The sequence below is a fragment of the Sceloporus occidentalis genome, unplaced genomic scaffold (assembly GCF_023333645.1).
Source record: "Sceloporus occidentalis isolate IW3139 unplaced genomic scaffold, rSceOcc1.0.p SCAF_2, whole genome shotgun sequence".
Classification (NCBI taxonomy): domain Eukaryota; kingdom Metazoa; phylum Chordata; class Lepidosauria; order Squamata; family Phrynosomatidae; genus Sceloporus; species Sceloporus occidentalis.
The window spans coordinates 227,961,032-227,987,060 of NW_028316982.1; the positions used below are offsets into that span (position 1 = coordinate 227,961,032).

At 39.3% G+C, this 26,029-nt stretch overlaps 1 protein-coding gene across 1 annotated transcript in view; it reads left to right on the forward strand.

Annotated features, from left to right (window-relative positions):
• Positions 1-26,029, forward strand: part of MYH15 (myosin heavy chain 15) — a 117,165-nt gene that overhangs the window by 84,620 nt on the left and 6,516 nt on the right. Inside the window, exons 32-40 of the mRNA XM_089508158.1 lie at positions 946-1,295; positions 3,879-4,003; positions 15,639-15,754; positions 17,047-17,239; positions 18,131-18,334; positions 21,197-21,322; positions 22,500-22,670; positions 23,199-23,303; positions 24,629-24,724. Of these exons, the coding sequence (XP_089364284.1) occupies positions 946-1,295; positions 3,879-4,003; positions 15,639-15,754; positions 17,047-17,239; positions 18,131-18,334; positions 21,197-21,322; positions 22,500-22,670; positions 23,199-23,303; positions 24,629-24,724 (1,486 nt within the window). The remainder of the gene's footprint in view (positions 1-945; positions 1,296-3,878; positions 4,004-15,638; positions 15,755-17,046; positions 17,240-18,130; positions 18,335-21,196; positions 21,323-22,499; positions 22,671-23,198; positions 23,304-24,628; positions 24,725-26,029) is intronic.

Below are 26,029 nucleotides of genomic sequence, written 5' to 3' on the forward strand. Positions count from 1 at the left end.
CTATTCCTAGAATTTCAAACTAAAACCCAGAGTTGATTCACAGTCTTGATAACATTGGAACTGACCCCAGTTCCTTGGACCCAACTGCCATTTAGCTCCCGGTCTCTTAGAAACATCGCCATTCCATTTGGCCACATCAGAGGTAAAGTGATGGCACCAAATTGATTTGGGTGGGATTAATGGCCCTATGTTTCATCTGATCCAGAAAAAGGGTCTCCTGTAGTTTCCCTGTGTAACATCATAATATAACATAATGAAAGCGTGTGTGTGCGCGCGCCTTCAAATTGCACTTATGGTGACCTCGTGAATTTCAGAGGGTTTTCCCAGGCAAGGAATACTCTGAGATAGTTGCATACCATCCAAAATTTCAAAGATGAAAACTGGGACATGTAGCCAAAAACTTCAGAGGGTGGTCGAGATGGCAAAAGTTATTAATAAGGAACAACATACAAGCTAGGAGATGTTGCAGCTTTGCTGAGTGCAGTGAGAAGGGAAGGATTCTGCCCCTCCTCTCCTCTCTTCTCTGTTGAGTGAACTGAGTGCAGTTTGCTCTCACTGTTTGAAATAAGCTGTGGACAAAGGGGGAAGTGGGGTAAATGGAGAGGGAAACTAGGACATTTGAAAAAGATAGTGGACGAATTTAGACTGTCCTAGCCAAACTGGGAGAGCTGGACAGTATGTGAAAGAGCCAGTATTTGAATTTGCTTATTTTCTTCTTTCTTTTCATATCCTTTTCTCTTAAAAAAATGCAGCATGTATATGTACATCAATAGCACTATGTAAAATAACAAGAAGATATTTCCTTAATTGTGACCTATTCTTTTAAGTTGTAAATGATCATGAGCCCTTTTACAGGAAACAATTAAATCTGGCTGCTTAAATGAAAATGACACTGCTTTGTCTTTTCGTTGTTGTTGGTCATTCTATACCCATCTCTTTGGTTAGGAAAAAGCTGGCAGCTCGTCTACAGGAGGCTGAGGAAGCCATTGAAGCAGCCAATGCCAAATGCTCTTCTTTGGAAAAGACAAAACACAGATTGCAGAATGAGCTGGAGGACATGATGATTGATCTGGAAAAGGCTAACTCAGCAGCGGCAGCCCTTGACAAGAAGCAGCGTAATTTTGACAAGATTATTGCTGAATGGAAACAGAAGTATGAGGAGTCCCAGGCGGAGCTTGAAGCTGCCCAGAAGGAAGCCCGAAGCCTTAGCACAGAGTTATTTAAGTTGAAGAATGCCTATGAAGAAAGCTTGGACAATCTGGAGACCCTAAAAAGAGAAAACAAGAATCTCCAGGGTAGGTCATGTTCTTACAATGTTAAGCAAGTTAAGAAGTTAAGCAAGTTAAGTCAGACTGAGAGCTAAATTGGAAGCAACAAAATAGTTTCATTAATGCTAAAAAAAAAAATTGGCTTTTTTTAAAAAATGTGAGTATAATGAAGTCATGCTTCAAAGGTAACACAGTGAGGGAGAATCAAATTACTTTATTGGGGTAAAATTAGTAATGTTTTCCAGTTACAATGTAACATAATTTTAAAGACCATTTTTAGAAACATTTTGACAGGTTTTTAAAAAAAGTCTTATGTTGCTCTCTTCTCAGTCCCAAGTTATTGTTATTCTTTAAAACCCAAACTAAAGAAACACAGTGAAAAGGTAGTATGTAACATGCCAAAGTTCTTCTAATATTGTAATGTAAAAGGTAAAGGTAAAAAAGGTAAATGTTTTCCCTTTGACAAGATTGTCTAGTTGTATCTGACTGTAGGGAGTGGTGTTCATCTCCGTTAGTAAGCCAAGGGTGCCAGCCAGCATGACTAAATGCCGAGGTGCATGGAATGCTAAAACATTAAAGTAACGCTGTTACTTTCCCACCAAAGTGTACCTATTTATCTTCTTGCACTTTTACATGCTTTTGAACTGCTAGGTTGGCAGAAGCTGGGACTAGTGATGGGAGCTCGCTCTGTCATGCAGCACTTGAAATGCCAACCTTGGGATCATCAGCGACAGTGTCTTAGCCACTAAGGCACCACTACACATTAATTCAGGAACTCAAGAAGAAGTAAACAGAATGAATTTTGTTTAAAAAATTAACCTCTCTGAATAGGTGAAGAGAAAGACACCTAATGAGTTTTAATGTTTAGTTTCAATACTGCAGTAGTGGAATATGCATCATAAAATCCCTTCTAATCTAGGAGTAAAGAGAACCATTGAGGCCAAGCCTATTCTGTTATTAGTGTTGTTGATGTGGACCTTTTCTGACTTACGGCAACCCTAAGATAGACCTGTCATGTGGTTTTCTCTGCAAGATTTGTTCAAAGGGGATTTGCCATTGCCCTCATCTGAGGCTGAGAGAATGTGATGTGCCTAAAGACACTTGATGGATTTCCATGGCCAAACAGGGAATCAAACCCTGTTCTCCAGAGTTCTAGTCCAACATCCAAATCACTTTACCATCCTGGCTTTTGAATCATTAGTGTAAAATTTAGAGATCCCCAGCTGGCATCAAATATCATGAATATAAATGAAGGGAACCGTCTAATTAAAAAGATTGTATGTACAGTGCTGTGTAAATTTACAGTGCTTTATAAATAAAGGTTAATAATAATAATAATTATTATTATTATTACAGGATGGGTATGCAGGAAAATGGATACCGGTAGAGCAGGGCATGAAACTGCCAGGTGCTAGGGAGTCACATTGTCCTGCCAGGACCTATGCATTTTTTAAAAAAGAAAATAATAACTTTTAAAAAAAACCCTAAACTTAAAATATGCTTGGGGGGCATGTTGTTGTTGTTGTTATATGCCTTCAAATTGACTTTCACTTACAGTAATCCTGTCCTAGGGCTATCTTGGCAAGACTAATTCCAAGAGGTCTTGTCACTGCTTTTCTCTCGGACTGAGACAGTATAGCCAGGTCCACATGGCCCCAGAACTACCCCAATATCCCCTGTTACACAGGCACTCCTGTTGCAGTGCAGATGGTTGTGCAAATATGTATCCCGCTGTGCCTGCCATTGCCACTAATACAAGTCACTTGTTCTGAAGTCAGAACAAAAGGCACCCAGCCATGTGATTGATGCTGGGCACCTTGTACCCCCTTCAGTGCAAGAAACCTGTGGCAATGCTAGCAGACATGGGGAGGTGTGTTGTAACCAGCCACCCTGCCTCACAATGGAGGGCTCTGAACTTTTTGGAAAGATCTAGGGCAAACAGTGAGGTTTTATATACAGTGGACCCTTGTTATACACTGAGTTTGGTTCCAAGATCCCCCATGGATAACAAAATCTGTGGATGCTCAAGTGCCATTAAATATAACATAGCAAAATGGTGTCTCTTATAAAAAATGGAAAATCAAGGTTTGATATTTGAAATTTTTACTTTTTTTGAACATTTTCAAACTGTGGATGCTTGAATCTGTGTATAAGAAGGGCCAACTGTACTGCTATGTATAGCAGATTTAGTGGTGAACTGGCTGAACATTGTCCAGACAGTTCCCACCAGAAATGAGGATAGAGCCCTGTGTTGTTAGGACTACTCACCATGGGAACAGGTAGGGGAAAGGATGTTTTATTTGGACCATGCAGACATGGCCCTATGCCTTGCTAAGGCTGAGAGAGTATGTGTAGGGATTCAAATACTGGTCACTCCAAGTCCTTGTCCAGCACTCAAACCACTACACCACATTGATTCTGGGGGGCATATGCAGTATTATAAACATTCAAAAATATGTCTTAACTTCAAGGTAGCAGTTTGTATTAAAAGAGCTTTGAAAATTTATTTCCCTCTGACAGATGGGAACCAAATCAGGAACAATTTGGTGCGTTTAGGACTTTCAGATCCCTTTAGTCTCTTATGACTGCTATTTTTTAAAATCTCTTCAGAGGAAATCGCAGATCTAACAGACCAAATTAGTGAAGGGAACAAGAGCCTTCATGAGATAGAAAAGATGAAGAAACAAGCTGAGCAAGAAAAATCAGAAATTCAGCTAGCCCTGGAAGAAGCTGAGGTAAGATAAATGTTTGGAAGAAAGAATGCAGCTTTGTGTGTCAATGTATTTTGTTACTTACTTACTCACATACATACATACCCACACCGCACATAGCAATGTATTTTGCACAGTGAAATGTACAGCTGCATAGGAAGCAGGAGATGTACATGCACAACTGGGTTCACTGGAAGTAATATTGCATCACTTTTTATGCATCACCATTTAAGCTAATCCATGGCCAAAAATGAGTTGGGTAGTTCTGAGTGGTAAGGAAAAGCTAATCATCATACTTGCAGACCTTTTTTTATTTTCATTTTGTTTTTTGGTTTGGCATAATATTCAGAGAGAGAGTAATTGCCTGAAAATTGGACCTTTTTTTTGAAAAAATAGGAGGTCTTGAGCAGCTTCGTGGGACTGCTGTGGACCTTCAGGGGCTGCAATAATTGGGTTTGGGATGGCATGCTGCTCATAGGCCATACTTTCTTGACCCCTGGTGTACAGGATGTTTCATGAGCAACCATCATTTGCCTTTAAGAAAGCAAGTAGAAAAAGGATTAGTCTAGGGTTTTTGTTTTTGTACAGATGGTTTGAATGGCCTTTTTATGGTTTTAATTGTATATAATTGCTGATATTTTATTATTTTAGCTGTTCTTGCTTTTACCATATTGAAATGGTCTGGAGACTTATCCAATAAAGAATACTTTGACTATAAGAAAAATCATGCAGTGATCACCACTAAGTCTGATGAAGGAGACTGTTTTACCACCTGAGTGTATGTATGGAATACAAATCTCATTGTAATGCATTTTCAAAACATTTGAAGATAGGCTCTTTCTTTAGTTAACTTCATTGTTCGGTTGGGGAAGGCAAGTTTCATACATTACTAATCTTCCCTGCAAGGGAGACTTGTTCATGTTGTATTGCACAAGATGAAAGTTGGTTCCAACATGTCTAAATCAAAACAGAGTTCTGCATGAACTGTCACTGTTCTTTACGGTAGATGGTGGCCACATGTGGCTCGAAACAGTGCTCCAGTCACTGTTAGTAACTCTACAAAAACGTGTCCACATTGGAAGAAACATAGAGCCTGAAATGTTCATGTTACATCTTTGAGATTTTATGTACAGTTTCTATGCCACACTGCATCTGAGAAGCCCAATTCCATATTAATGTGAAGCTTTTACTCCTCGATGCTATTGAACATTCCTGGCCTCCAAAATCTTGCCTGAAAACCGAGAGGTTCTTGAAGCTTAACTTACAGATGATACAAACAGGTCATTGAATCTCAGAACTGGGATGCTCCCACTTATTCTGTTTTACTTAAAAACAGGTGCATGGGGAACCATGTGTGCCATTTTCCAGCTGAAATTTCCCCACTTCCCAGTTGCTATTTGCTATTAACAGCTTTGGGTGCAAACAGCAACTTGAGTAGGCAGTTGTAACTGGAAAAACAGCAGGGATGTGATATTCTTGTCTCTTCGTCGCATTTAAAGATGTGTTAGGAATAAGGGATAGTTTGACCTTGAGATTACAGAAGCTGGCTCTTCCAAAGAATCCTGTACAACTCATCTCAGACTTTTGTACCAAATATGTCACCTTGGAAAGGGTTCCCTTAGAGCTGACATTCTTAAAATAGCTGTGTTAGATCAAAGCTGATTTCTTGATAAACAAATTAGCAAAGTAATTAAGGATAAAAGAAAACATGAACTTAAATGCATATTTGCATTTAAGATGATCCTGAGGGAAACCCTTTCCCAGAAACTGGTGTTTACACTGGGATGATACTTTCTTTCTTGCACCTATGAAGGGATCTCTTCGTAGTGGAAATGCCCACTTTACAGGAGGGATTTTCTTCAGGATAGCAGTAGTTGGGGACAGAGTTAAATTCTCTATGTCTGTTGCCATTCTGAATATTATTAGCCTGCCTTCAGATGATGGTATTTGCATTTTTTAAAAAAATATATTACAAATACGTTGCAATGGTACATTTCATTATTGCAGTCCATAGTTTGACAAGGGATGGAAAGAATATTTGAAAGTGGTCCAAAATAGGGCTCCATGGTGTCAAGAAACAATGAAAAGATGTCAAAAAACCATGCATGGAAAATCTTCACAATTCGGGATTTATTAAGCATGAAAAAGGCATATGGATTTTTTTAATGTTGATTAAAATTTCAGCACAGAAAACAACGAGAGACTTTTCTATGAAGAAAACACATTTCCTGCACAGAAAATAACATTTCTGTGTAGAAAATGCTTTTTCTGTGCAGAACCAGTGGCATCTCTATGGTGTGTGTGGGGTGAGGATCACACCAGGTCCTCAACCCCCCCCCCCAACACAGGATCCATGCTGGATCTGAAAGCTTTGGGGGGCCTTGAGGGGTCTTCACAATCCAGCATGGCTGATGATGCACTGAATCCTGAAGGCACAGTCACCCTCCAAAGTTTGGGATGCCTCAACAGAGCACCCAGTGAATGCACCATGGTGTGCCTGGAGTTTCTCTGAAAGCCCTGCAATCTCTTCTGGCTACTGGGTCTCCTTGCTGTCACCTTGGAAGGAGGCAGTGGTGTGTGTGGGGGGCCCTCTGCAGGGGGCTCCTCCAGTGGCCAAGAATTACCCCCATAAGAGTTGCTGGACAATAGTTGAGTGAGGTGGAGTTTGTGTCATGGCAAGCAAAAGTTGTGGGGTTTTCGAGTTAGTGTGCTGAAGGGGAGAGGTCTTGCCACATATTAGTTTTGACTCCGAGTGGTAGTGGTGGTTTGTGGCTCTTCCAGTCATTTCCAATGTGGAAAGGGTTCAAAATCTCATGGGATTTTCTTGGCAAGTTTCTTCAGAGGGATTTTTGCCATCTTTGGGTGGGAAGGGTTTGGTGTGGCAGCAACAGCCATGCCAGATCTTGAAGACCTTGGAAGAGGCTGCAGTGGTCTGGTTGGGGTTGGGGAGTGCAAGGCAGTTTACTCCCCCTCAGACACCCCAAGGTGACACCAGCCTAAGGAACGCCACTGTGCAGAACACTTATTTTCTGTGCAGAGATATCATTTTCAGTGCAGAAAATACCATTCCCTGCAGAAAAAGCACATGCTTTTTTTTTGCACCACATAGTTGCTGAATGGTGAATAGTCTTCCAAAACTGCATTTTCAATGTCTTCCATGCAACAAAGAGAAAAATTGTAAAATTATCTGATCTTGCCTAATTTACATACCTAAGTTTGACTGGAAACAAATTTGTTGTTTTGAAGCACTGCTGTGTATTGGGGGGTGTAGAGAGGAGGAGAATAGAGGTCGGGTTGAGTGGGCGAGAGAGGGGCGTGATGACCCAGGAGAGGAGAAGGGGCCAGGAAGAAGCCAGCTGGAAATAGGGAGGCAATCAAGGGCGACCCCGTGGGAGAGGGGAGGGGCTCCAGGGAGCCCGATAAGAAGGAAGGGAGAGGCGCAACAGGGGGGGAGGGAGAGCGGAAGATTGGGACAGGAAGAAGACTTCGGGAGAGGGAGAGAGAAGGAGCAGCCGGAGTTCGGAGAAGGACGCCGCACTCAGAGAGACCCCTCACTGGGAGGCAGGGTCCGGGTTGGTCCCGTGTTGTCTACCCACCCGGCCTGTCCTAGGCGCGAGGTTGAAGGAGGCGCCCAGCCGTGGAACCCGGAAATGAGTTGGAGGCGAGAGGGGCTTAGAGAGGGGGAAGAGCCTTGGTGGGTGATACGGGAGAGCCGCTGTAGAAGAGGTGGGACGTCGGGAATCCGGGAGGACAAAGAACGAGATAGCCTCGCAAGGGATTATCAACCCCAACGTCCCCGAACCTTGTGAAGGGAAGTACGTCCGCGCGGCATCCCCGAGAAGGAGGAGAGCCTTACCTTCCCAGTGAAGTAACTGGGTTAGGAAGTGTTCCCAGGCCAGAAGCTGAGAGAGCGAAGACTCCCCGCGGTCCCAGTGAGGCAACTGGACCTGAGGGTTGGGTGTAGCTGTGACTGGTGGAGGTGGAAATAAAGTGGTTTGTGGTGTTGTTGACCAGCCTTTCCTAGCCTCTGCGTTTGTTTGAAAGGGACATTACAGTAGCATGGAGCAAATCCCAGGGGCGGCGCCCGCGGGCCGGGCAACCACGCCCACAGGGGGGTATAAGTAGACTTGGCTAGCTCAGATTTTTAAAACAAACTGTCTCTGGATTCAAAGATGCCTTTCTCTAATTGTAGACTAACTTCTACTCATAGAATGGATGTTTCTACACTTTATGCAAAAGTACTGAATAAGAAAGATGAAATTAAATTTTCTTTTCTTTCTTTTCTTTTCTTTCTTTCATTTTTGGTTTTGTTTGGGCAACCTCTTATGCAGGCAGAAGTATGAGAATGACTATTGATGTACAGTATTATAGGACCATGTGAATTCAAGTGCAAATGTTTGCACAAGTTTTCTTATTTTGTATGGTTCTTTTGACTTGAACCAGATTTCCATTTTAACTGACTGTTCTGACATACATGCAGCATCTTCAGGATAAATATGAGTGAAACTTCCTAAATTGCTTTCATTTTTGAAAATTATAGCCAATAAATTATTTCTTTAAAAAAGTTATCAGCTGTTTCATCAGCAACTGAAAGTTCTTGGTTTTCCCTATCTGGTATCTACATTTTTCTGTGATACTTGGAGGCTAGTTCACTGGTGTGGAATGTGATTTGTTTATATAGCAAATTAACTGAATGAATTCAATTTCATGAATCACCTTTTTTTAAAAAAAAAAAATCTATTTGAAAGGACATTTCCATCTCTTTTTCTAGCAATGTCTGAAAATTAGCTCTTAATTAAATTGTCAGTATCATTGTATTAATTTCTTTCTTCTTCTTTTAATCTTGCAGGCTATTTTATATTTTGCAGGGATTTCCCCTCCAAATAAAAAGGTGTTTGTAGGACAGCAGAGAAAATGGCATGTTTTATTATGCTGCTTTGAAAAGCTCAGCATAATATATCTTATATTTTTATATAATATATGTTCTGCATATATTTTAGCTGATTGATCATTATATTTCGTTTTTCATGTATTCCGGAGCTTTGCCTTGACCAGTTGCTCTAGCATGTGCCTTGGCTTGATATTGCTAAGTAGCAGTGCCACAAATCTGCTCAGCTAAATCAAAGATAAACTCCCTGAAATATATTTTACTAACAGGCCATCCCAATAACCTGCATTAGCTGCAGAAGTGTTTCTATTATGTTCTACAAATCCTTTGGCTGTTTGAGCTGAGCAGCTAGGGAAGATGGTTTATGAGAATGTAGTAACTCTGGTTTAATTTTAATGGATGTGGGAATGAGTTAAGGGATAAGACCAGAGGTGTTCAGTGGAGCATTGGGATGTCTTTCTATGCGAATTTAGAAGAAATCCCTCCACTACCCCTTTACCCGAGTAGGTGCTTGTTTAGAAAATGCAGATTGTGGTGTTGCTTATGCAGATGATGCATTATATTTCAAGTATACTTTTTCTTGTACTTTGCTGCCTATTACTCTAAGAACAAAATGCAGCTAATTCAGAAAAAAAACTACACTTATACACCCTCAAGTCCTGGTTTGGGGAGAAAGGCAGGGTGCTTTTAGGCCTCCATGATTTAGGCCAAGGAAATAACTTTTTAACAACAGAAAAGGACTGCTTACTTCATGTAGATTTTTTTATTTTTTTTAAAAAAGACCTCTTCTGGGCCTAAAATGAGAGCAATAGGGGGGTCTAAAATGCCCCAAGGGGGGCAGTCTCTTTTTTTTAACTGTGCAACATCCCATTTTATTCTTAAGATAGCCCTGAGAAACACTAAAATGGCTCTAGGGGGTTGTACTTTGCACATTCCTGGTTTAAACAGAGGTGGTGATGGTGGTGATTACAATGATGATTATGCTTTTATCAAAGGCCTGAAGCAGTATTTCAACATTATGGTTTCCATCTGACTTCTAAAGAAGGCATGCATCAAATTATACCCAATGGGTAGTAGCTGAACAGATGAGATCTTGCAACAAAATGTTGTGGAATTTTCCTGGTCTGTGTGTAGTGTGTGTGTGTGTGTGTGCGCGCGCGCACACACCTCGTTGGGGGGGTGGTGGGAAATCCAAAAGTCAAATTCACAAGCAGGAGCTAATTTTTATCAAGCACAATGGTATTTCTTAATTTTCATCTGACAGATTATTGAAGTCAGATAAATGTGTTGTTTCATTATCAGTATCAATGTTCATAATATAGCCCTCTTGTACTGAGTCAGTAATGGCCATTGACTGGCTCGTTTAAAAATCTACAGACTGAATCCTGTTGATGTATTATATTAGCAGTTCACTTTTTCCACTTTGTCTTCAGTGGCAAAGAAAGGCAAATAAAATCTATTGGCTTCAAGAAGCCTATTTCTTCAGTGACTTCCTTCTCTCACAGCTGCTGTGCTTGCAGCCCTTTTCCTTCTGTAGCCACAGTCTACATCAGCACAGTTGGGCCATCATTGTGCACTAACATGATTCCAACCACTGACTGCACATCACATTGTACAATCTGACTGTATAATACCTAGAGTGATAGCATCAACTGTTTTTTTTTAAACAAAAGAACCAATGTCTAAACCTCAGAGATCTTGAGAGCAGATACCCCAGAACATACCCCAGAACAGGGAAGGAGGCATTGAGCATCCACCAAGACAAAGTAAGAGGACACCGAGTCCCTTCTAAAATAATCTGGCAAAATTGGACCACCAAGGCTCCTATGTAGTTGAGCGTCATCAGGAATTATCAATCATAGAATCATAGAGTTGGAAGAGACTACAAGGACCATCCAGTCCAACACCCTTCCATGCAGGGAGAAATAATCAAAGCACTCCCAACTGATGGTCATCCAGCCTTTGTTTTAAAACCTCCAAAGAAGGAGACTCCACCACACTCTGAAGGAGCGTATTTCATGGTCAAACAACTCTTACCATCAGGAAGTTCTTCCTAAATTCCCAACTCTAAATTCCCAACTCTACCTTTTCTAGTTATTCCCACCAACTGTCATACATATGTTCTTCTATCCCATCGAATCCAAGAAAGAAAACATTCACATACTTCTTAGAATCTCTGATGAAAGAGTAACAATAGAAGGACTAAATAAATGTCTACACAGAAGTAATCTGTTACTTCAAAGGGACATATGGAGAAATGTGTTTAGAAGGATGAGGACCTATGGTCCTCTAGATGTTGATTACCTATTACCTGCTGATGGTCTGTGATCACACAATATCGTACAGTGCTATTTTTACCATTATTTATCACCATTGGCTGTTACCATTGACTTGGGTGAGGTGGGACTTTGAGTCCAACAACATCTGGCAGGTCACATATTCCACAAACCTGGTGTATTTGGAACTGTTTGTGGCAACAGTTAAATGCGTGAATTTTGTTAAATATGTCTGTTTTTGTTTGTTAATCAAACTATTTGTGACAGATGGGTTAAATATACTCCCCATGAACTGTAGTCCTTGTCTTGCTTCCTCCATATGCCTCAAGATATATTATTGGTGAAAGGAAAAGACAGATTCATTAAATGCATTCATGCATTTAATGTCATGTCTTTTTTAACTCTGAGCACCCACCAGCAGAAATTAACAAAGTATGACTGTAAAAGGATTCACTTTTCTTTCTCTCTCATTTTTTTTAAAAAAATCTTGCTTTTGTAGCCAAATATTAGGTTTCCACATAACAACATTTTAATCAATGAACAGAAATCATGTACTTTCAGTTTCTTTCAAAATCTATTAAAAGAAAACACCTATCAGTTGCAACAGTCTTTTAATAATCTGCATTCTGGAAAGTAACCAATATATTTCAATTCAACAGAAAATTCTTCTTTGTAACTGCTTTTTACCATATATAACAACTCATGTGCTTTTCAGCCAGACATGTTAATAACCCATTTAGAGACCATTTCTATTCTGCAATAATTATATCTATAATCAAATTAGACACTGTTTCCTGTACTATTATTTGACACTTTATTATTGTATATAATCGAAATTGTACTCCAGCAGAGTTTGGGATTGTGCAATCCTCCAAGATTTGTTAAACTGCAAGTCCCAGCAGCCTTAGTCAGCATAGCCAATGGTGATGAATGCTATGAACTACAGTTTAACAACATCTGTAGGGCCACATGATTCCCAATCTGTAATATACAGACATAATATAAAATATCACCTACTTCCTTCTGGTGTGTTTGGATTTTTTACACACTCGCCACTTGCTCCTAGTCTTGCACAACTCACAATAAATCTGTTGCTAAATTCTTCATGTTATTCAATTTTTAAAAACTGTCAAGTCCTGGTTATATAAGATCTTGACATGATTTTCTTTCAAAGCTGCTGTTTTAAATTCATTAGTAATAACAGCATGAGTATGACATATATTCTTATTAATCTTATGTCTGCACTTATTGGACCATTAGCCTTTAAAGCGTACTTTTTGTTTTTTCCTTTCTTTTATTCTTCCATTAGTCACTGATAGCCTAGATAATAACTTTTTGATACTCTGAAATTCTGTTAATAACTTTTCAAACTAAGTTATCAGCTGGTTTACATCATCATTCCTTATTAGGTTAAAAATGAATATTGTATCTAAAAGTACTCATGTCAATTGTTTGTCTGGCCCAAAACATTTACACAAATGCATTTATGTCATAACATAATGATTCAGAAGAAAATCTGTTCTTCTTCGGACTTCACCTTCCACAAATAACTGGTCATGGTGCCTGAGGGACTTCTCAGACCTCTGGTTCAGAAAGAAACATTTCTAAGCTCTTTTTGCAAGAATCTGTTCCTTTACATAATTGATCATTCCCATTTCTCAACGAGTTAGTAAGTACACTCCTTATACATATTGGACATTCTTTATACTTATTTTATATTCCTTTCTGACATACAGCCAACAAAGTCACTAGTGACCTTTTTTTGTACGTCAATGTTTTACACACACACTTTTGTAAATAAAAAATTGAAGATTCAAAGGGATATTCATTGCGTTTGAATAATGTTCATTCAACAGATCATTCATTCATTCATTCATTCATTCATGTAATCCTGTACTTCTTCATGTCTTCCTTCCTAATTCCTGCTGCTTTTCAGCATATACTATTCAGTTCACTGGCCAGTTATTTCTTCAGCCTCTTGAGATCCTCCCTGCAACCAAATCCTGGATTTTAAAAGCTTCAAGTGCCATAAATTCAGGGGTAGAAAACAAATACAGGTATACCCCAGTTAACAAATATTCTGACAGTGAAACTACAAACCCTGGCCAGCCTCCACTTTTCTCATTATCCTCTGGTAACTAGGGTCCAAAACACACTGCGGAAATAATCTAGTTTGAGACTGCTTTAACTGTCCTAACTCAGTGCTAGGGAACTGGGAATTGTAGTTTGTTGTGGCACCACAGCTCTCTGACAGAGAATGCTAAATGTCTCACAAAACTACAGTTCTCAGAATTCCCTACCATTGATCCAGGGCAGTTAAAGTGGTCACAAACTTGGTTATTTCTGCAGTGTGTTTTGGATTTGGAAGTTTCTTAGTAGAGTTGGAATTGAGATGATGGTGAAACGGATTCAACAAATAAATAAAACAAATAAAATCTCACCTATTTAAGGCTTACTCATTGAAAGTCTGCTTAAACAAAAATGTCTTTGCTTGCCAAGAAAGCAAAGCAGGGAAGAGACTAGCCTAAATTCCCACAGATGGGAGCCCCAGAGGGTGGGAGCAGTGACTGAGAAATGATCTCTCTTGTGCCCTCGCCAACTGAGCTTTTGATGGTGGCAGGACCAAGAAAGCCTTCTCCTGCATATCTTACATTTGTGGCAGGTTCATATAGGGAGATATTGTCTTTCAGATAATCTGGGCTTAAGTTATATGTTAACATACTCGGAGTAGCTGGTGGGGCAGTATTATCTGCTCTCCCATTTTCTCTATTTTTTGCTGTTTTCACATGCCCAGTAAGGGATTCTGGAGACAGCTGCTATTTACTGTACCTTTCCTGTTGTAGGCAGGCATGCATGGCTCCAGTAGGACCAACTAGAATCCCACGCTTTCCCAGCTCAAGCTTCATTGCAGACATATTACAGTGGGCTCTTCTTATCAGCAGGCTTGCCATCCACGGATTTTAGCTTCTGTGGCTGGCAAGCCCTGTTTGAATGGAGGTGTGTGCGCGTGGCTCTGTGGCCATAAGGAGCAATGGGACTTGAGGTCCCACATTTTTTCTTATCCGGGAAGTGGTCCAGAACAGTTCCCCCATAGATATGAAGGGACAACTGTGTTTTTAATTTCTTGTGTAGTTTTCATATGCTTTTATATTGTGCAATGGTGGAGTTTTTAAAATTATTATTATTATTAGCGTTTTTAAACTGATCCTCTATCAAAGCCACTCCCATGTTGGGAGAAAGGTGACATATAAATGTAATAAATAATAATAATATAAAGAACATATGTTTGGCAACCAGAATGAAAATTGTAGAGAAAGTGGAGGCTTGTGAAAGAAAAAGTCATCCCTGAATGCATTTTAGAGGGAGCCTTCAATTGGTCACTAGAAGGCGCAAAACATTTTCTTTAACTTATGCAAGGCTTACCTGACCTGGCTGTTTCATTTCAAATGGGCATCTTTTTTGTGTGTGTGGTGGTGGATGAGCCTAGCCCTACCCTTTTCACATTAATTCTGCTTTTAGTATAAAATTTTCTGTTAAAGAAGTGATGCCCAGGGCCTCGTCTACTTTGTTAACTGTATATACAAACTTGTTACATAATTCTTTTTGATAGAAAAACGTGGTTTTCTGCTTGTAGATATTTAGTGTGGCTATACAACCATTGCCAGCTGGAGAGAATATTTGTACAGAACACAAAAAGTGACTGAAACTTGTATGTCACTCATGCTACTATTGTAGCTGCTGTGCCACAAGTAGAGGTATAGACAGGGGGCACAATGAAAACATGTCCTACTCAAGGCAAACATTATTCAAAAATTTTTCAACATTTTGTTATATTGTGGGCTGGGTAGGAATCTCATAGTACAGTAGCTCTGGTGCTTCTCTATAAGAGAGCTTCTCTGACACCACTTAGGATTTAATACACAAAACTGTTGATAGCCCTTGATTCTTACCCAGAAATCTCAAGTGGCCTGGCTGCATGAGCTGTCTTCTTGCATCATCTATAGTGGTAGATCCTATGTGGCACGGTTCAACTGAACATAGGATTGGACTCAAGATTTGGAAAAGTTACTTCTTTGGCTGTATCTCCCAGAATTCCCCAACCAGCATGACCACTACCCACTAGCCATGCTGGCCCAGGGTTTGTAGGACTTGTATTCCAAAAAGTAACTTTCTCCAAACTATGATGAACTTTTACATTAGCGACATAGGCTCAAAACACACTGCAGAATAATCCAGTTTGTGATCGCTTTAACTGTCCTGGATCAGTGCTAGTTAATTCTGGGCACTGAAGTTTTGTGAGGCATTTAGCCTTCACTATCAGAGTGCTCTGGTGCTACAATAAACTACAATTCCCAGGATTCCCTAGCACTGAGCCAGGGCAGTTAAAGCAGTCTCAAACTGAATTATTTCTACATTGTGTTTTGGGCCGTTGTCTATGCATATGTTGGTTTGTTTGTTTTTAAATGCCATAAAATATATATTGTATATTTTTCAGGGGGCTCTGGAACATGAAGAAAGCAAGACATTACGTTTTCAACTGGAGCTTTCCCAAATTAAAGCAGATTTTGAAAGGAAACTGGCAGAAAAAGATGAAGAAATTGAAAACTTCAGGTATAGTATGTTCACAAAGTGGTTTGTTCAAAGAGCTGCAGCTAGATTGTTAACTGGATCTGGCTACAGGGAGCACTTTCTTGCAACAGCGCTACTGACTGCCAATTCTGAGCAAATTCAAAGTGCTGATTATGACCTTTGAAGCCCTATATGGCTCAGGTCCAGGTTATCTGAAGGAGTGTATTCTCACATTTAAACCTACAAGTGTTTTGAGATCCTCTGCAGAGGGCCTTTTCTCTGTCCCAGCATACTCACAGGACAATTTGGTGAAAACATGAAAGAGAGACTTCTCAGTGCCTACTCCAGGCTCTCAAACTCCCTTTCAAGAGGACTTAGGTATCTTCCTTGCTATCTTTCCTCAGGCAGGTTAAGACTTTTTTCCACCTATATTTTGTTTATCTGTTGTTTTCAATAGTTTTTGTGTTGTGTTTTTAACTGGTTTTAATTATATGGAAAGTTTAATGATATTTTAAACTTTTGTGTTTGGTATATTTTTAGCGATGTCTCTTTTAATGTTGTAAGCCTCCTTGAGTCGCAAACAGGGAAAAAGGTGGGTTGTTGTTGTTTTTGTTATTATTTGAGCCAGTCTTTATATAAAATGTAGCAAATGTGGCAAGGGTAGGATTGACAGCAGATAAGATTTCTAGTTTTAATCATGCATTGAGTTGGATCTAGAGTAAGCTAGCTGAACTTAGTTTCTATTTTTGTCATTACATAACTAATTTGGCCCTTTGGTTTCAACAACATGTTAAATTCAACTAATGGATCCAAAGTATTCTTTTAAAGCAGTAGACAAAAATGCTCTGTGCCTTGTACCCACCTTCAACATTTCTCATACTAGTACTGCCAAATGAAACACTAAGTAGAAGAGGGCAATTTACTTCTGCTTATGAATCTGTTTTGCCATCTGCACACGCTGTCTTAATTTGCAAGATTGTTGCTAAGATTGATTGATAATTACTGTCTGCACAATATGTTGACAAAAGATACATTAATAAACAAGAGGATATAAACAAGAGAAACAACATTTTTTCTCATTTGAGAACAGTTTTTTAGAGAACAGATTCAAAATGAGAGTAGTAAGAATGATACAGTAAGAACCTTGAGACAGAAATGAAAATGAATGCTGAATTTTGTTATTCATTGATTCCACTAAAATAAATCTGTTGGGAGGTAACCTTTGTGCAGTTTTTTAAAAAAAGCTTTTAAGCCCAATATATATAATCCAAAATATGGAAATTAGGAGAAGAAAAGCCTATTCCAATATTGCTTATATGTTTTTTGAAAATCAGGAGAAACCAACAGCGTACTATAGACACCCTGCAGTCTACCCTGGATTCAGAAGCTAAGAGTAGGAATGAGGCCATTCGCCTGAAGAAAAAGATGGAAGGAGACCTCAATGAAATGGAAATCCAGCTTAGCCATGCTAACCGACATGCTTCTGAGGCAACAAAGACCACACGTATTCTTCAGGCTCAAATAAAGGTAACATTTCCTTGCATCTTTTGCCCCACTGTGGGGAAAATAGCTGGGCGCCAGGGCTGACTTAACAGAAAAAACCAGAGAGGAAAGTGTTATGAAGCTCTCCCATATCCATGTGTCTTCCTTGCAGAACACAAGTGTCACAGCCTCATTTGATAAACTGAATCAAATTTGGAAGCACTATATGCAAATGAGCATCCCATGTAATTTGGTTGTGAGTCTCATTCAAAAATAGTGTGCATTATGTATAGCAGAATTTCATCTAGGCAGCTTTGTTTCCATCTGTCATGACAGCAAGATCATCATCTGATATTTTATCTTGTTGAGGCACTGGCCTCCTAGCAATAATCTTAGAAGGATATAGGAAACATGAGGTTACCTTATGAGAGCACTTGGACTCTTGTTTCTCTTGATGAAACTCATGTGTAGATCATTTTGGGAGACCTCTGCTTCAAATGATGTGATTGTGTGATTTCTACTTCCTTGATACTTATCCTGACACCTACTAGAGAGACTGAGGCCTGTTACAGACAGCCAAAATAAAGCTGCTTCGAGTCACAGTGGAGGTATGGTATTTCAATGATGCATGCGTCCTAAGAGTCCAGAAGTCGTACCAAAGCCACGCTCCAGCCTGGAGCGTGGCTTTGGTGCGGCTTCTGGACTCTTAGGACATATGCATCATTGAAATACCATACCTCCACTATGACTCGAAGCAGCTTTATTTTGGCTGTCTGTAACAGGCCTGGGTTACAACTCCCATCACCCCAGCCAGAACACTGGATGGAGATGTGGAGAGTCATAGTCCAACAGATGTGAAGGGCCTCATGTTGGGGATAGCTGCTCTACTCAATAGAGAGACATCCACCTGTGCTGAAGAAATCTCTTTCTTTTCAGGATCTGCAAGTGCAGCTTGATGATACAACTCACTTGAATGAAGACTTCAAGGAGCAGCTGGCAGTCTCTGACCGGCGGAATACTCTCCTCCAATCTGAGCTGGATGAGCTGAGGGCTCTGTTGGACCAGACAGAACGTGGCCGTAAACTGGCTGAGCAAGAGCTGCTGGAAGCCACAGAACGTGTTAACCTTCTGCACACCCAGGTTGGTTCTATGATAAATTTTGCTGATTTCCCCAGTCCCCAAACATTCTGTAGAATAGTTATGGTGGAGGACAATGCAGATTTTGGACAAAATATGACCTCATTAGCAAGCAAGCTTGTACAAAAGTCCTTCATTCCCCAGGGGAGGAGGAAAATAAATTGCATATTACATGGTGAGCAATAATTTTAACATGTTTGTAGTTTCCTGGCCTCTAGATAAAAGAAAATTGGCTTTGAACTACACTTCTATGACCTCTACCACCTCACTTAACATAATATTTACCCCACAAGAAAATTGTTTTTCTCCTGTTGTGGTCTCTTTCTGTCCAAATGACCTTCTTTACTTTTCTACTGTTCTCCCCTTGTATCACATTCTCTTACAAGAACATTAAAGAATTATTCATAGCATTTCATTACCGGAATGTTATTTCCTGTTGCTTCTATGAGTTCAGGTCAGCCAAACAACAAATTCTTTGGTTAGGGCATAACCCAGGCACATAGTAAGCATTTGCTATTTCAATTGGAGAATGTTAATGTAATTTCCTTCTATGAAATAAACAAGATTTATAAAATGCATAATCTGGGCTAGATTGCCTTCTGTGTTGTTTTCTTATTCACAGTTTGGCATATAATTATCACCCCAATATTGACACTGTACTTAATTGTACAACAGAGTGGGCTGCATAGATAATGTCTAAGCCTATTATTTTGATGAGGGCAGCTTCAAGATGTCATTTTCTGTAAAATGTTTTTGATTGCCTGAAATGTAGATTTCATCTCATTTTGTGAGAGATTGTTTTGCATTAGATGAAAAAAAATGCTAGAAAAACATTGAGCCAATTTTTCCAAAAGCAAAATACAGTCTTAGCTCTGCACTGAATTACTTTATCACATATGTTCTCAATACTCAGGATAGAAGCTCAGGGAGAGGATTCATCTTGGAAGCAAAAACTGATCTTCTTGTAGGGAATGGCCCAGAGCATTTTGGTGCCTGAGATAGGACAGTAAATGGCAACTTCCACTTATTGCAGTGAAAGTGCATGGTACCAAAACAAACCAAGTTATGTAGACAGATAAGGCAGCACAAGCACTGGCAGCAAAATAGCAAATTAAATCACTAGCTATTTGCTACCTTTTAACACACACCAAATCTGCTGCCTAGGATGGCTGTTGTACTCTTTTTGATGGTAGGGCCAACCGTACCTCATTGACTTTTATAATCTCTTCTGAACCTCTCTGGGTCCAGATCTAATTAGCAGTCCTAACTAGATTAAACCCACTGAATAAATAAGAACATTGTATGTAAACTCTTAAGTAAGTTCCATTCATTTAAGTCGGGGTTGGCAGTCCCTGTCCCTCACCCCACTCCAGGCTGGTGTCACAAATGCCAAACATAAAGCTAAAGAAAAGCTAGCAGTCACCCCCAGTTCAGTTTTAGCTTTACTGTCAGATGATTTTGTTGCAGGGTTTTGCACCCCTCCAGCTGCCTCAGTGGGAAAAAATGGAGCTAAAGTAAAACCAGCGATTACCAGTTTTGCTTTAGTTTTATTTTAAACTCGTTCCTTTCCTTGGGCAGGCTATAAGGTTGTGGAGTTTCTTTGTGTCAATGGCTATTTTTGTTTCAACTCTGTATGCAGTGCTTTGGGTGATTTTTTTTTTTTTTTGGTGATTATTTAGTCTTTTCTGGGTTTTTGAGGGTGATGTTGTTGTTTTACAAAAGAGTGTTTTGAAGGAATTGGGTGCCACAAAAAAAAAAAAAAAAAGGATGGGGGGGGGTCTTCCCACAGCCTCCATTTTCCTCATCCTATTTTAAAGCACATGTCATCTCCCCCTCCCACTACTTTAGTCAAAAGAAGTCTTCTAGGATAGCTTAATGCACAAAGAAAAAGGGATTGGGATGGAGTCTGGAGGTTTTTAAAAAGAGACTGAAGGGCTATCTGTCAGGAGTGTTTTGATTAGGTATTCCTGTATGGCAGGGGATTGGATTGAATGGTTCCCATGGTCTATTTCAACTCTATGATTCTATAGAAAAAAGGAGAAATGTGCTGTTTATTATTTGGGCCACTTTGCATACTGGAAGAAAAATGGGATATTATTTATAATTATTATTTTTATTTATAATAAAGATTTATTTTTATTTTATTTATTGCTAGCCCACCCAGTCACGAAGAATCCGGGCGGGTTACAACAATAAAATACATCAAATTACAATAGAGTTAAAAAAAAAAAATCAAACCCTAGACCTACCCCTCCCCCCCATTCCAAGTACTAAAACAGAATTAAACATTAATAGTATAAAAACCTTAAAAACATTAAAGACATTAAACAAAACACCAAAAAATTTTTATGGTATTTATACCCCGCCCTTCAGCCCTAAAGGCTATCAGAGCAGCTTCCAATTATTATTTTTAATTAGACAGTTTCCTGCCCTCAGGCTTACAATCTAAATATACTTTAAAAAAATAATGAAGTGACATTTTAATATAATAATGTGTAGCACTTGGGCCAAAACACTATACTCTAGTTGGAACTACAGTTGGATTTAGGCCTAATTCTATTCTGTACTTAGGAAAATATAGACAGTGATAACCCATTTACTTGTGATATAGTATGTGTACAGAGATTAGAAGCATTATTTTTGTGGGCTACAACTTCCAGTCTCAACTTGGCCAGTGTGACCACAAGCTAAGAGACTCTGGGAGCTGCAATCCAAAAAGGTAACTTACCAAACCCTGTATGTGAAATTGAATTCAGTCAGTATTGTACATAATTGGATCAGCACTAGTCCTAGGAGATGATAAAGACACTTATATGCTTCTGATGAATGAACACTCCTTTTTCTCTTCTTTCTTTCCAAATCCAGAATACCAGTCTGATCAGTCAGAAAAAGAAACTAGAGACTGATATTGCTCAAATGCAAAATGAAGTAGAAGAAGCCATACAGGAGTGCAGGAATGCTGAAGAAAAAGCCAAGAAAGCAATAACTGATGTAAGTTGGCTAGTCCCCCTCCTGTATGTACCTACTCTGCCCCCCCCCTTGTCACTCATTTCTGAAACAAGTATATTTTTATGTAGGCAAATCAGAGTTTATGAACATTATTTTATTTGGACATACTAGGATGTTTCTCTTTTTCCAATATACCATATCCCCCTATATGAGCCCTCATATCTATGAGCGTGATCTTCCTAGGCATATTTGATGGATGTAAGGGAGAAGGTCTTGTTGGTGGCTACTCCCAAACTTTGAAACTCACTCCCTAGGGAGGCTAGAAAGCCTCCCTCCATAATGATGTTCTTCCAGGAAGTGAAAACTCTCCTATTCCTACAAACTTTCAGGAATTGACTGCAATGGGCTTTTAATGGTGTGTTGTTTTGTTTATTATACTACTTTTTAATGGATGTTTAAATAGTTTTATTTTTATAGATTGATTAAAATAATACTCATATATGAAACGAATTTCTTTAATATCTTTAAACTGTTCAAGTTTCAACATAAGGTAGTGAATTCCAGTACTGGGGAATACTACTACTTCTGGGTGCCCTTTGGCAAGTTACATTCTCTCAGCCTCAGAAGAAGGCAATGGCAAACCCCTTCTAAACAAATCTTGGCAAGAAAACCCTATGATAGGATCACCTTCGAGTCACTATAACTCAGAAACAACTTGAAGGCACACGGCCTATTACTACAGGAGGAGGAGGAGGAGGTGGTGGTTAGAATTTAGGCCAGACTAGGTGTGGCCATCAGATTGCTTTTCAAATCTCTTAGAAGTGATAAAGTTTAGGCCTCTGCAAGACTGTTTCCTTTCTGGAGACAGGAAGAGATGAAGGAAGGAAAGAAGGAAGGATGCAAGGAAGGAAGGATTGAAGAACCATCAGAAAGAGACATTTGACTTGCCTGATTTTGGTTTGTGCTCCATCTACTTCCAACTTCAGTTCCTAACCAATGATCATAACACCCTCAGCATAAAAAAAAAAAAGGGGGGGGGGAGTCTGCCACTGATTTAGTCCCATCATGATTTTATAACATAACCATGAAAGACACTTGTGTGAAATGTAACAACGCCGTATCAGTGGTATGCTTTCTCCAGGGAGATTTTCCTGGTATCTACCTTGTGAAGATGTGTCCTGTTTCTTTGACATGATTTTGTACCTTTATCTTATTTCAGGCCTCTATGATGGCTGAAGAACTTAAAAAAGAGCAAGATACCAGTGCTCACCTGGAGCGAATGAAAAAGAACATGGAACAGACTATTAAAGATCTGCAAAAGAGACTGGATGAAGCAGAGCAAATTGCTCTCAAAGGGGGCAAGAAGCAGATTCAAAAGCTGGAATCCAGGGTGTGTATCTAACGGTCTACTTGTGATACCTATTGCTACACTTCAATTGCCTTTGACCAAAAAAGTTCCATGGGCCCTTAGTATCCACTAGGGTTTGATCATGGATACTAAAATCCATAGATGCTCAAGTCCCATTAAATGTAATGGCATAGTAAAATGGTGTCCCTTATATAAAATGCTAAAATCAAGCTTTGCTTTTTGGAACGTATATTGTTTCTGAATATTTTCAAGCTGTGGATGGTTGAATCTGTGGATAAAGAATTTATGGATATGGAGATCTGACTGTAGTGTGTTCATACTTAAAGTGGGAATTCAAATCATACCAGAGTTGTTATGTAACAGATAGTATTATACAGGAGAGTTCAATATTGATGCCAAAAGCCTTTTAGGAAATACTGTTGAAGTACATTCAGAAGACTTAATATTTAATATCGAGTTCTTTGAGTTACTGCTATGAAGCAGAACCACTCTGAAAACAATGCTTGCTGCTCTGTATATACAATATGAATGCTTTTTGTCTGGGCGCAGGTCCGTGAGCTGGAAAATGAACTAGAGGCAGAGGTTCGTCGTAATACAGAATCTCTGAAAGGAGTCCGCAAATATGAGAGGCGCATCAAAGAGCTGACTTACCAGGTAATCATAATTAAAATAGGTCAGCTGCAATATTGTATATTTACTTTCCAAACACAGAAGCTAGCCCTGTCACTGAAATAAAGTAGAATTGCCAGAGACTTTGCATATCCATGCCAGTAAGTAACAGCCCAAGGATGAATCTCAGCAGCTCTTTTTTCCTTCTCTCTCTGTCATCTTCTACGCTGCCTGAAGCAGCTCTTAGAAGACTGAGATGTCTGGATCAAAGATGCTTCTGTCTCTCATTTTCTGCCTCTCCCTCCTTCTGAGCCCCTCAGTCATGCCAGGAAGCATGGAAGGAAGAAAATGAGAATGCAAGTTTGCAGCTAGGAAGCCAAGCATACACAGTTTTCAGTGCAGCCTAGAGGAGTAGCAATATCAGCCAATTGTGTCAGTTGTATTGCTACCAGAATGTAATGTGTTGATTGTTGTATGTGTGATGGTTGATACATCCTGGATCATTGTAAGAATTTGGCTGAGCAGAGTTCTCAACAATTTATTTGATTAGTCCTAGTTAACTATTTTGCTGTGGCTTTGGAGAATCAAAACCAAAAGGAATCCAGACCCAAATGTATTCATTCCAACTTGTCAGGAACAGGGACGTAGCCAAGGGGGGGGGGGTTCTTGGGGTCCGGACCCCCCCTTCCATTAGAAAAATGAATGGTGCGTGCTGCTGTGCCACCGTGCCCAAGCCCCATTATAATGGTGGCACTTAGTCTGGACCCCCCCCCCCCTTCCTAAAACCCTGGCTACGTCCCTGTCAGGAAACAGTGTAAACATTAGGTGATCAGGACTATTGAGATGGAAGTGTCACATTTTTTACTAGGTTAAATCTAGTAAGTCTGAGATCAATATCTAATGCTTGACTCTCTTAAATGGTGCTATGTACAGATACCCATTGACATGACCCTAGGTACAGTGCAATCCATGAGAACACCCATCTCTATGATACTATTCCCATCTACCACTATGAGATAACTAGGTGGTGGTTGCTTAGCAACAGAAGAATAAAAGTCATTACCCATTTAATTGTTTAGAGAAGGAAGAACTCTATGACTTGTATTACTTCTGGGCTCTGTACTATCATTGACTTCATTTTCTTTCTCTTCTGACATTTATTGGTCATTGTGGGAGAAGACAGAACAACCTTGCATGGGCCATCTCAAGCTCCATCAAAGGGATACAATCAAATAATAATAATAATAATAATAATAATAATAATAAATTAAATAATTATTATTATTTAGTCCATTCCCTATACTAAGATTAGAATATTATTAATGAATGCCTGTCACAGTTTACCTTTTTCTTCTTTCAATACTTTAAAGGCAGAGGAAGACAAGAAGAACTTGACAAGAATGCAGGAACTGACTGATAAACTGCAGCTAAAAGTGAAAAGCTATAAGCACCAAGCAGAAGAAGCTGTAAGTTGGAACAGTGTAATGAAGGGGCTGGAGATCTTTGGCCCTCCTGATATTTTGGCCTACATTTCCACCATTCTACCCAGCATAGCTAATAGTGAGAGATTGTAGAAGTTATAGTTCAAAACCCTGGGAAGGCCAAAGGATCCTCACCCTTATTATGATGTGTGTATAATGAATGAATTGAGAATTAACCTAAACATTGCTGTGAACAGCTAAGATAAAAGAGTCTTCTTCAAATTACAGAAGGAAGACAAATTACTGATATGTTTTGCTTTGTTTTAAAGAAAGGGTGCTTTAACAGTTATTAGAACTTGGACTGCAAAAGGACATTATTATTCAAGACTGCTTATGCCCAGCCTTTCCCCCCAAACGAGGATTCAAGGTGACTTACAAATTGAAACAATTACAATATGGTGAAAGTGCACAAAAAGCAACATTAACATATAATTAAACTATTAACATCACTACAAACAGTTCTATACATACAATTTAAAATGTTAAAAAACGGTTTAAAAAAGCAGAATAAGTAAAACAATACAGCACACTCTTAAAACCTCTGTCTTTCTAGACACACAAGATTCTTTATTTATGTTTCTAAGTACATGCCTTTTTGTACTTTAAAATAATTAAAAGGATTCACATCAACATTATATTAAATTCATAGTGGCTTTCCATATTTAATTTAACGTTTAAATAGACAGGAGTTCAGGACCACAGTAAGGGAGGATAAAAAAACCTCAACATCATCTCTGTGGTCTCAATAAAAAAAAAAATCACCCCTCTGAAAATGCTGTTTGTACTGGAAGAAAGAGAAGCTGCTACTGGTGCACAGCTTTGGTCTGGAGGATTTTCATCAGGACTGTGGTGTGAAATGTAAGGGTTAAAAATAAAAAGAAACTTCAACCATGCCACAGCTCTGAGTCCCCATTGCACAGCTGCTGTTTACAGCTGAAATAATAAACACACACAAAGCCAAACTACACTTCTAAGAAAGCACGCATTTTGGCATCAGTTTTAATGACAGTTGGATTCTTATGAATTCTTACATCCCTTGTGCCAAGTAGGGGGTCTGGAAATGTTTCCAGTCACCATGATGGTACTTTATTCATTGGTATCTTGCTGTCTACTGAATCCTGTAAATCTCGATAGTGTATCTTTCTTTTTCAATATGCACAGTTCTCTCATCTCCAAATGAACAGAAGAAGGCTTTTCGAGTACATATAAAGTCTCTGCTATCAATGCTTCTTAAGCTATCTATTGTAAGGGAATGGCAATTTGTTTGTTTTTTTCCTGTGTGCCAGTGGA